A 12487-nucleotide genomic window follows, 5' to 3' on the forward strand; every position below is an offset into this window, starting at 1 on the left:
GGTTTCTTGTCTCTAGAGATCAGTTGTTTGCCATGATATGTGGATAGTGGTAGTCAGCAGCAGTGTACTATATAGCATTTAGAGTTCCCTATTTGAAACACAGATCTATGTGCAAGCAAATCTTACTGTTATGCTTCAATGAAAATCATGGAATGAACAAACTGTCTTTTTTGTTTGATTTCTTCTGTACAAAAATGACACACAACAAATGTCCTGTTGGTGAAATTGTGGCACTACCCCAGATCAGACTAAAGTTCAGTCCTGTATAATGAATAATTTATCTTGAGCCTCTGTACTAATTCGTAATCTACTTACACTCAGAACTCAAGCAGAGTATCACGTTTGGGGAGCAAATGGGTGCGATATCTATATGTCAGAATGATCCAGTTGGTAGGTTAAATGTGTAATCCACTTTGGTTAAGTATAGTAGTGAAATCCGTGTCTTCTCTTCATAGGTCCAAGTCTACCAATGGCAACTGTTGATATCAAAAATCCAGAAATTACAACTAACAGATTTTATAATTCACAAGTCAACAATATTTCGTATACCAAAGAGATCAAGAAAAAAGGAAAGGTGAAAAAGAAGAAATTGACAAAGGCAGATATTGGAACTCCAAGCAACTTCCAGTAAGGACACTTGTATTACTGTTCATTTCCCACTTAGAAAAACAGTTCAGCCACATATATATGGCTTGTTTAAATGGTTGTTAGCAAATTAGCCCTACATTTCAAATTGACTGCTTAATCAACAAATCTTCTTCTTAACAGTTTGTTAGGTATCCTATCTTTTTATATAGCTTAACAGTTCTTTTCTAATTGCATTTCTTTTTACACGTGAAATATGTTAGATCCTATTTCACTTACATTATTTTTTTAAAATTTCACATTCATACCATTTTAGATTAATTCTTATCAGTTTCCTGAATAGTAATTTAACAGGATTTAATCTCAATGCTTTTTAAAAAGGAAGTGTGCATTATCCACTCATTAGCAGGGAAGGAGAAGTAATGACAGATAACACCAAGAAGACTGAGGGGTTTAATGCCTGTTGTGTTTCAGTCTTTCCAAAAAGGTCCATTGTGACCCAGATGCTTAACACAATATTAACAATAAGGAGGAAAAGAACACAAGCTAGAGTAGGGAAAGAACAGGTTAACGAATATTTAAATAAGGTAGATATGTTCAAGTTTACAGAGCCTGATGAATTTCACTCTAGGGTACTTGAGGAACTAGCTCAAACGAACTCAGAACCATTAGTGATTTTCTCTGAGAACTCATGGAGGACTAGTGAGAGTCTCAAAGGACTGGAGATGGGCAAACATGGTAGCTATCTTTACAAGGTGGAACAGAGAGGACTGGGGAATTATAGACCAGTCAGCTTAACTTTGTTACTCAGAAAGAAATCTGAATAAATTGTTAATCAAGAAGAAGATAAGGTAATAGTAGTAGCCAATGTGAATTTGTCAAGAACAAAGCATACCAAACAACCCTAATTTCCTTCTTTAACAGGTTTACTGGCCTAATGTATAGGGGGAAGCAGTAGAGATAATATATTTTAATTTTTAGTAAGGATTTTGACACAATCCCACATTACATTATTGTAAGCAGTTAGGGAAATGGGTATAGATGAAATTACTATAAGGTCAGTGTACAACTGGCTCTAAAAAAAGTACTCTGTAGTTATCAATGGTTTACTGTCACTCTAGGAGGAAATACCTAGTAGAGCCTTGCCAAGATCTGTCCTTGGTCTGGTACTAGCCAATATTTTTGATAATTTGAGGTAATGGAGTGGAAAGTATACTTATGAAATTTTCAGATGACACCAAGCTGGGAGGGGTTGCAAGTGCATTGGAATTCAAAATGACCTTAACAAATTGGAGAACTGGTCTGAAATAAACAAGATGAAATTCAGTAGATACAAATGCAAAGCACTACACTAAGGAAGAAAAAATCAAATACCCAAATACAAAATCAGGAATAACTGGCTAGGCAATACTGCAAAAAAGAATCTGAGCATTTTAGTGGATCACAAATAGAACATCCGTCAACAGTGGTGATTCTGTTGCACAAAAGGCAAATGTCATTCTGGTATGTATTTAACAAGAACATTGTATGTAAGACATAGGAGGTAATTGCTCAGCTCTACTCAGCATTTGTGAGGTCTCAGCTTGAGTTCTCAGTACCACACTTAAAGAGAGATGTGGGCAAATTGGGGAGAGTCCAGAGGAGAGTAATACAAATAAGTTTAGAAAACATAGCCTGTGAGGAAACATTAAAAAAAAAAAAAATGTGCACACTTTAGTCTTGAGAAAAGAAGATTGGAACATGGGGGAGGACTTGGTAATAGTCCTCAAATATGTAAAAGACTGGTATGAAGAGGATGATTCTTAATCTTCAGGGAGGAATATTTAGGTTGAATACTAGGAAAAAAATTCTGACTATAAAGATGGTTAAGTACTGGAATAAGTTACCAAGGGATGTTGTATAAACTCTGTCATTAGAGATTTTTAAGAAGCAGTTAGACAAACAAAAACCCAGGGGAAGTGGGGTGGACTAGGTGACCTCTCAAGGTCTCTACCAGCCCTGGGTTTATCCACTAGGCTTCATAGTCATATTATAACAGTGGGAATGTATAGAGCCTGAGTTAGCTACAGAAGGCATCCACTTCAGTTCCCTTAATACAGAATCAAGGTTTTCTTCAGTGTGGGCTTATGTCCTTGTCCTGCAATCCTGTTTTATTTAACCCTCATCCTCCATCACTAGCATGCGGGGATAGACTGGCAAACTTTCCCATGGAACTAGTAGCACTATTGTTACAGTAATCTCATGTAATAGTGTTTAGAAAGCATGTGGAATATAGTGAGAGCTCAATAAAGGTGAGGAAAGAAAGGATAAAATGTATCCTTTTTCCAAATGTGATTCTTAAGTTCTTTGAGGCAGGAATCATTTTATCTGTTTATACAGTGCCTAGTACAATGGAGTCCTAGTCTGTGACTGGGGCTCCTAGGCTCGACCAGAATACAAACAATAAAAGAAGCATGACCGCCAGAAAACCAGACAATAGGGAAAAGCTGAACTGCGTGGCCTAAAAGAAGGAAAAACTCCAGTGACCGTCACGCCTTAGCTGAAATCCCCAGTGTAGACATTTGTGGCCCACTGGTGGTGGAGCTCCACTGATGTATATCCCTAGCATAGATAAGCAAAATCCATAATAAATGATCAGTTGCACTAGTGGAGTTTATCGTTGCTTAAACCAACACTCTGTGTGCACTAGTGCAGCCACACCAGTGGCTAATCACAGGTATCTGTCACAAAGGCAAAATTCCTACTGAAAAAAATCATTTATAAATCTTTGCCATTGTTTTTTACTTTGGTGGGATGTGGTCTTATTCTGAGGTGTGTGTAATGTGTATGTCTACATACATACATTATAAGCTTCCCAGTAAAAGTGACCTAGTATTGTGGGATAAATGTTTAATACCTGCTTTTGTTACAAACATAGGGACGTTCTTATCTTGATATTGTCAAGACAGCACAGTTGAATAATTTGGTCCAGCATAGATATAAATAAGTACTGTAGTTAAAGTATTGAACTATTGAGCATCATAACTAGAGCTGGTTGGGAAAATTCCAGTGAAACATTTTTTCATCAGAATTTGCTGATTCCTCAAAAATGAAACATGTCACACTAGCCAGAATCTGGTCGGTTTCATCATTATTTGATGGTGGGCAGCACTGAAGTGATAAGAATCATGTTCATTTCAGTCAATATCCGCAAAGGCTTTTGGGGTCCTTGGTTCTACTTCAACCTGCCAGGGATCTCAGGGAATATATTTTGTTTTGGAAATGCCCACATTTTTATCAGCCCAAAAAATATTTCCTGAAACTCAAATTTCACAAACCTAAAATTTGGCTTTTCTGCCAAGTCTAAGCATAATTCATGTTACATATACCTTGTATAAATCAAAGTTGAACCTGGATAACTAAAGATGTCATTTGAAACCAGTTTAGTTAGTTGTGCACCCATGAGTTAACTGAATTGGTTTAAAAAAAAAAATCCTCTTAGTTACACTATTGCAGCTTTCTTGTGTAGACAAGCCCTTACCTTACACATAATCATAAAACTTGTATGCAAAATATTTTAGCATTTTCATAAAAATTCATTTTTGTTTGTTGAAAAGAGTAATGTAACATTTTTCAAAATAAATTTGGTCAATACATAAAGGTAATCTGTGTGATGTTTTTCCATAGATTTTTTTTAAATTGTTTTTAATACCACTAGCAATAACCATGAATGTTTAAGAAACAAATGAGCATACAAATGTTGTTAATTTAGTGCCAGTCATGATCTTCTGTCCATCAGCTGTAAGTCTTTTGAGAAGCAGTGTGAAATACACAACTAGCTTAAATGTTTTAATTTCTCTGATAATTTCAGCTGACTTTATACAATAAGTGTTAGGAATAAACTGTATATGTAATTATATTTCATATTGATATGAAAAAGGGTTATATAAATACTTGTAAAATTTAGCTAGAAATAGCTCATGTCATTTCATATGAATGTTTAGAATAATAGCATGATTAATAAGGGGTTTTTTAGAGTAGACTTTTGTTCATTTTGTGCATCTTATCTAAAAGACTTCTAATTATGCTACTTAAAAATGGTCTTTGTTACTTTTTGGTCTTAATTTGTATCATTCTTGTAAGGGAATATTTGTAGTAGAGTAGCACCTAGAAGCCCTAGCCAAGACTGGGACCCCAGTGCGGTAGGCACATATGAAGGCAGTCTCTTTCTTGATGAACTTAATCTGAAGTCTGCTGTTTGTCAGCTGGATGTCCCCCTGATGTATTTTTGTGACCCTCATGACTTACTCAGATTGTGCAGAATCTCAGCTTGATTTTTAAAAAGGTGTTTTTAAAAAGGTGTTTTTAAGTCTTTGTTTTTGTCAGAAGACGTTCCAAATATGTAATGCTTGTAAACTAATGTAGTGCTGCCTTCCTGATTCTGTAGGCAGCCTGAAACAGTGGCTAGGAGATATGTGAACTCTTGTCTCCTATTAATCTCATGGGAATGTCAAACTGTTGGCACATAAATGTCAACACTGACTATTTTAGTGGATGGAAGGGTATGGGAGACACACCTGGGCTGATGAGAACTGGGACTTGCCTAGGGAAGGAAATGCAGCATAGAACAGAAACACTAAGCGAAGGAAAAGGGGGAAAGGAGCAGTAGGTGAGGAAAAGAAATAGAGCAAAAATGGTGGTTGCCCAAAGAACGGCCAGCATACTTTCCCACTGTGTGGTACTGAATGTGACAATAAATAACTTAAATAGTAGCAGAAGTGCAGTTACTGTATAGAAGCCAAAATCTATCCTTGATGTTTGTGGGGAGGGATAGCTCAGTGGTTTGAGCATTGGCCTGCTAAACCCAGGGTTGTGAGTTCAATCCTTGAGGGGGCCACTTAGGCCAGGTCTACACGACACGCGAAAATCGATTTTAGATACGCAATTTCAGCTACGAGAATAGCGTAGCTGAAATCGATCTACTCACCTGTCTTCACCGCGCGGGATCGATGTGCGCGGCTCGCCATGTCGATTCCGGAACTCTGTTGGTTTTGGTGGAGTTCCGGAATCAATGTAAGCGCGCTCAGGGATCAATACATCGCGTCTAGATAAGACGCGATATATCGATCCCCGAGCAATCGATTGTAACGCGCCGATATGGCGCGTTGTATAGACGTGGCCTTAGGGATCTGGGGCAAAAATCAGTACTTGGTCCTGCTAGTGAAAGCAGGGGGCTTGACTTAATGACCTTTCAAGGTCCCTTCCAGTTCTAGGAGAGAGGTATATCTCCAATTATTTAAAAAAAAAAAAAAAAAAAAGCTCCAGTTAACATCAACATATTATTCTGGGGTATGGAGTCCTAAATTTATGCCACACTCCATAACCAAAAGTAGTGGAATTCAGTCCTCCCTACCAAATGAGTGTTACTCATGATCTGGATGAACAAGACAAAAGATGGGAGAAAAAGTATTTTGTAGCGCATAATACAAATGGAGATCTGAAGCACTGAGAGGTGTTGATTGATGACTTACCCAGTGTCTCACAAAAAGACTGACATAACCTGATACTGAACCCAGAGCTCCTGGAGTCCTAGTCCAGTGTTCTAACCACAAGACTGCCATTTGTCTGACATGGATTTCTTTAATTTTGCTTTTTAGACACATTGGACACGTTGGTTGGGATCCAAACACAGGTTTTGATGTAAGTAACGTCCGCATTGTACATAACATATCAGATGGTTAAAGGCATTGTGTTTTTGACTAAGGTGTCCAAGAATGGTATCAAAAACTAAAAGTTCCATCGTGAGCCATGCAAGTCATGGCTACTGTGATGCTACAGAATGATGCACTCTGGAAAAGTTATGTGGAGGGAAAATACTAAAAAGATTTAAGGGGAGAGGGGGGAATTGTAGAAGACTAGCTAATCCTTAAATTTTGTGCTTAATATTTTCTTTCCACACCAAGAAAAGTCTGTTCTTATTAAGGAATTCAGTACAGAAATCTGTGCTTGAGTCTCATTTTTTGTTTAGCTGTTCCTCTTAGCTGGATGGGATTTTTTTAACCAAAAAAAGGTTTATAAGTAAAATAAGAATCTTTCTTTCTTTTATTTGTTTACTTTGGACAAGAAAAAACAGTACCCATCAATAAATTATAGGACTAAGTGTCTGATTTGCAGGTGAACAACTTGGACCCAGAACTGAAAAAACTGTTTGATCTGTGTGGAATTTCAGAGGCTCAATTAAAAGACAAAGAAACATCGAAGGTGATATATGATTTCATTGAAAAAACAGGAGGAGTAGAAGCTGTTAAAAATGAGCTGCGTAGGCAAGGTAAGTCTTCAGCAACTAATGCATCAGACTGAGCTATTTGACTTAAGGATTAAAAAACGTTACTCATGTGAAGCAGTTTCTGGAAGTCTTCTCATGTCTTTACTTTGGAATAGAAATTGGATATTGAGTTTGAGATTTCTGTACATTACAGTACACTACATAAGTGTCCCAGTGTCACCCATGAGTATAGTTCTAAAATATTTCTCTTTATGATTAAAATCTTTTGCATGTCAGTAACACTTTTCACTGACTGCAAAGCTATGCAACATCTCCCATCTGAATTTAAAGTAGTTTCCATTGCATAGTTTGTTTTTGGTCTTTCAAAATCGTAACTATTTAAAGATAGAATTCAAGAAATCCATTGCTGCTGTCAGTTCAAAGTAAAGAACATGGTTGAGTCATCAAGTGTAGGAGAGACAGATGTGTGTCTGATGCAAACTTAAGTTTACTAGTACAGTGGGTTATGAACCTTCTAATATACAGAGGTCTGCAGCTTGTTCTCCTTTTAATCAAGTAGTGGCACTATTGCTTGGTAATCAAAGGGTCTCTGAGCTAAGTTTCTACTGGAACTTTATACATAAATGAGCCATTTCCAGCATACTACTACTTAATGTATTTAAGAATGGTTGTTCTGGCTCAGACCAAAGGTCCATCTAGCCCAGTATCCTGTCTTCTGACAGTGATCAATGCCAGGTGCCCCAGAGGGAATGGACAGAACATTCCCTGTCTGGCAAACAGAGTCTAGGGACACCATCCTTGCCCATCCTGGCTAACAGCCCTTGATGGACCTATCCTCCATGAACTTATCTAGTTCTTCTTTGAACCCTGTTGGCCTTCACAGCATCCTCTGGCAAGGAGTTCCACAGGTTGACAGTGCCTTGTGTGAAAAAATACTTCCTTTTGTTTGTTTTAAACCTGCTGCCTATTAATTTCATTTGGTGACTCATAATTCTTGTATTATGAGAAGTAAATAACACTTCCTTATTTACTTTTTCCACACCAGTCATTATTTTATAGATCTTTATCATATTCTTCCCCCTCCCCCGTCATCTCTTTTCCAAGCTGAAAAGTCAGCCTTATTAATCTCTCTCCCTTATGGAAGCTGTTCCATACCCTTAATAATTTTTGTGGCCCTTTTCTGAACCTTTTCCATCTCCAATATATCTATTTTGCGATGAGGTGACTACATCTGCATGCAGTATTCAAGATGTGGTCATACCATGGATTTATATAGAGGCAATATGATATTTTCTGTCTTATCATCTGTCCCTTTCTTAATGATTCCCAACATTGGCAACCTTTTTGACTGTCGCTGCACATTGAGTGGATGTTTTCAGATAACTATCCACAATGACACACAGATCTTTCTTGAGTGGTAACAGCTAATTTAGACCTCCCATAATCCCAACTATCTATATTTTTATATAGATAGATAAGTTATGGAGGCAGCACAAATTCTGAATCATGGCAAAGTTGTATATTTTTCCAGTAATCCAGAAAAATATACATAGCTTCTTACTGAAGATGTTACATATGGTGACAGTGACCTCAAGGAGCCAAAGGGGAATATTTCCCCAATACAGCCCATACTCATGATACCAAGGGTGTTGGCAGCATTGATTTCTGATGCAATAAATCTATGAAACTAAGGTGTGGGCAGGGAGTAGAATATCTTCCTTTCCTCCTTTCTATATATTTTTATATAGATAGTTGGGATTATGTTTTCCAGTGTGCTTTACTTTGCATTTATCAACCTTGAATTTCATCTGCCATTTTGTTGCCCAGTCACTCAGTTCTTCACAGTCTGCTTTGGACTGAACTATCATGAGTAGTTTTGTATCATCTGCAGATCTTGCCACCTCACTGTTTACCCCTTTTTCCGATCATTTATGAATGTATTGAATTGTATTGGTCCCAGTACAGACCCCAGGGCAACACCACTGTTTACCTGTCTCCATTCAAATATTTGCTGTCATTATATTTATCTGCTGTTTTTCATAACATCTTAATGTAACTATGGTGATGGGAAAGTGTAATATAACATGTCATTCTGCTAAAAATACATTGATATTATCAGAATTCAAAATAATTCCCTGATTATTTTTCAGGAGTACCGATATTAATGCTGTTGGAATTATAGTAGTTTCAGGCTGCTCGGTAAATGGCTTCATATTAGTTCGGTAACTTATTACATTTATTCTCTAGGTCCCCCACGTTGGAGTGGTATGTATTTAAGCATATATCACTAAAAAAATATGTATGTTGTGACTGCGTGACTCTTACTTAATGGATAAGAAGTGTTAGACCAAAAACCCATTTATTAACAATAAAATACACAGTAATGTGACACGAAAAAAATCTAGTCAAAAACTACCTTTCTGTGTTGGTTTACCATTGAAATTTGGCTTGGATTAGGACTTTTTATATGAAAACATTGAATTTGCAAATTTCCAATTGTATTTCTCGCCTTTAAAAGTATGAGTCTCCTTTAATCTTAAAATATGTATAAAGTACCGAATTTTGAAATTGCCTGACTTTGTTAGTCTTTGAGTTTTCTTTACTTGTCCTTGGTGTTTTACAGATAGCATACAATGCTAGCTTTTACAACATGTGCATTAACTTAAAGTTCCACCACTTTGCATGGATGTAGTTAAACAAAAAGCTGCTGCCTCATGTTAGCATGCATGACACATAAAATGAGGGGGACTCCTTTGTGTTAGAAATAGCTCAGTAGTCCTAAAGGTCTTGTCTTTGTCAGCTAGAATGCTTTTATCTATAACTATTATACGCAATATTCAAGGTAATGTTTAATCTTGACTGTGGTTTGAAGTGCTTTATGATTTTTTTCACTGAAAAACCACCTCTCCTCTACTCCCCTCCCCACCCCCCAATTTTTCATTTGCTGTGTTTTATTGCAAGATTCTCTGTGCTTATGGATGGCATTAGGCCTGACAGGATGCTGGGTAGAGGTTTGAGTCCATTCTGCTGCTAGCTGATTTTGAAATAGAAGTCGTTTGTCTTGCGTTTCTTTCCCCCTAACTGTTGCAGAGTTGATGAGGTTTTTAGCAAGGCTGTTTTCATTCGAAGGATTTAAGAAACTTTGGACATAACTATTGGCAAAAATAGAGTAATTTGGTTCAGTTAGCTTTTATAAAGACAGATGTATCTTTTGCTTGGAATGTTTCTCATGTTTTTTTCTCATAAACCTCTGAGATACTCTATCATTCTGTTTTCTGGTGTGAGGTTCCTCTCACTCCTTGAGTTGTACAGTTTTGAAAATCCATAAGGTGTTCAGCCATTCCCTTGGTGGTATGTAACATTTGTTCAACAAATTTCTTTCTTTTAATGCAAGTGAGCCTCATAGAACCTCAGACTCTTATTTCCACAGTCATCGGGTTGGTGGTTTCACTATGTTGTCTGGGATATGGCATGTTTTTCCTCTCTAGATATGACTCTAATGCATGTGGTGGATAAGTTTTTTCTCTGTAAGTCAGAGAGATTTTAACACCACTCTGTCAAGGAAAGTGGACTGCAATAAGTTATGGAGGCAGCACAAATTCTGAATCATGGCAAAGTTGTATATTTTTCCAGTAATCCAGAAAAATATACATAGCTTCTTACTGAAGATGTTACATATGGTGACAGTGACCTCAAGGAGCCAAAGGGGAATATTTCCCCAATACAGCCCATACTCATGATACCAAGGGTGTTGGCAGCATTGATTTCTGATGCAATAAATCTATGAAACTAAGGTGTGGGCAGGGAGTAGAATATCTTCCTTTCCTCCTTTTTGGAAGGAAGGGGGAGGTAATAACAAGGAGAGGAAGTGAATGTTGAACTCCGTTGGCACACACCTTTTCTTGTCAATGCTTTTCCTGCTTCACGTTCAGGAGGAATGGTTTGGGAGCCCCTGAATCTTCCCAGTGAGATTCAGGGGCTCCCAATCAATCTTCCCGGTGCCTTCTACAGTTCCTGCTTCAAATTCCTCTTCCTGGTGATTTGACTATAATCAAACCTCATTCTTCAGGGCATCAACCAGTCACAGGGGTCAGAAAGCGCCATCCCCACCCTCTGTGCATAATTGGCCAGATGTTTTGGTAGTTTTCCCTTTGGAGTATTGGGAATTGGCCTCATCTGAACTCTGGACACGAGATGGGATGGACCAGTGCTCTGAGGAGGTACAGATAATGATCTTTCGTAGATGCCTGGCTTGTGTGTCTTGCTCACATGCTTAAAGACAAATGATCAGCAGATGTGGGGTCTGGAAGGAATTTCCCACAGCTCATATTGGCAGGTACACTAGGATTTTTTTTCTAGAGCTGTCAATTAATCGCAGTTAACTCATGCGATTAACTCAAAAAAATTGTGGGGGGGGGCGGAAAAGAATCTCAATTAATTGCACTGTTAAATAATAGAATACCAATTGAAATGTATTAAATATTTTGGATGTTTTTCTACATTTTCAAATATATTGGTTTCGGTTACAATACAGAATATACAGTGTACGCTGCTCACTTTACATTTTTGATTACTAATATTTGCCCTGTAAAAATGATAAAATAAACAGTATTTTTTTTTTTTCAATTCAGCACATACAAGTACTGTAGTGCAATCTCTTTGTTGTGAAAGTGCAACTTACAAATGTGGGTTTGTTTTGTTTTTGTGTTTTTGTTTTTTGGGGATTGTTTTTTTGGTGGGTTTTTTTTTTTACACATAATTGAACTCAGAAACAAAACAATGGAAAACTCTAGAGCCTATAAGTCCACTCAGTCCTACTGCATGTTCAACCAAACAAACAAGTTTGTTTACACTTGCTGGAGATAATGCTGCCCACTTCTTATTTACAGTGTCACCTGAAAGTGAGACATTCACAGTGCACTGTTGTATCTGGCGTCGCAAGATATTTCCGTGTCAGATTCACTAAAGATTCATATTCCTCTTCATGCTTTGGCCATTATTCCAGAAGACATGCTTCCATGTTGATGCTTGTTAAAAAAATTGATGTATTAATTAAATTTGTGACTGAACTCACATGGAGAATAGTATGTCTCCTGCTCTGTTTTACCTGCATTCTGCCGTAAATTTCATGTTATAGCAGTCTTGGATGATGACCCAGCACAAGTTGTTCTAAGAACACTTTCACTGCAGATTTGACAAAAGGCAAAGGAGGTACCAATGTGGGATTTCTAAAAATAGCATCAGCACTTGACCCAAGGTTTAAGAATCTGATGTGCAGTCCAAAATCTGAGAGGGTCGAGGTGTGGAGCATGCTTTCAGAAGTCTTAAGAGTGATTCCGATGCAGAAACTACAGAACTCGAACCACCAAAAAAGAAAATCAACCTTCTGCTGGTGGCATCTGACTCAGATGATGAAAATGAACATGCGTCAGTCCGCTCTACTTTGGATTGTTATCGAGCAAAATCTGTTCTCATCATGGGCGCATGTCCTCTGGAATGGTGGTTGAAGTATCAAGGGACATATGAATCTTTAACACATCTGGCACGTAAATATCTTGTGATACCAGCTGCAACAGTGCAATGTGAATGTCTTACTTTCAGGTGACGTAAATAAGAAGCAAGCAGCATTATCTCCTG

The 12487-nt window shown here is 37.6% G+C and overlaps 1 protein-coding gene across 2 annotated transcripts in view; it reads left to right on the forward strand.

Moving 5' to 3' along the window:
- Nucleotides 1–12487, forward strand: part of WASL (WASP like actin nucleation promoting factor) — an 81012-nt gene that overhangs the window by 59510 nt on the left and 9015 nt on the right. For both annotated transcript variants that reach the window (XM_032768828.2, XM_032768829.2), the window contains exons 6-8: nucleotides 456–627; nucleotides 6222–6264; nucleotides 6739–6892. In XM_032768828.2, coding sequence (XP_032624719.1) covers nucleotides 456–627; nucleotides 6222–6264; nucleotides 6739–6892 — 369 coding nt within the window. The remainder of the gene's footprint in view (nucleotides 1–455; nucleotides 628–6221; nucleotides 6265–6738; nucleotides 6893–12487) is intronic.

Source organism: Chelonoidis abingdonii, chromosome 1 (genome assembly GCF_003597395.2).
Source record: "Chelonoidis abingdonii isolate Lonesome George chromosome 1, CheloAbing_2.0, whole genome shotgun sequence".
Lineage (NCBI taxonomy): Eukaryota > Metazoa > Chordata > Testudines > Testudinidae > Chelonoidis > Chelonoidis abingdonii.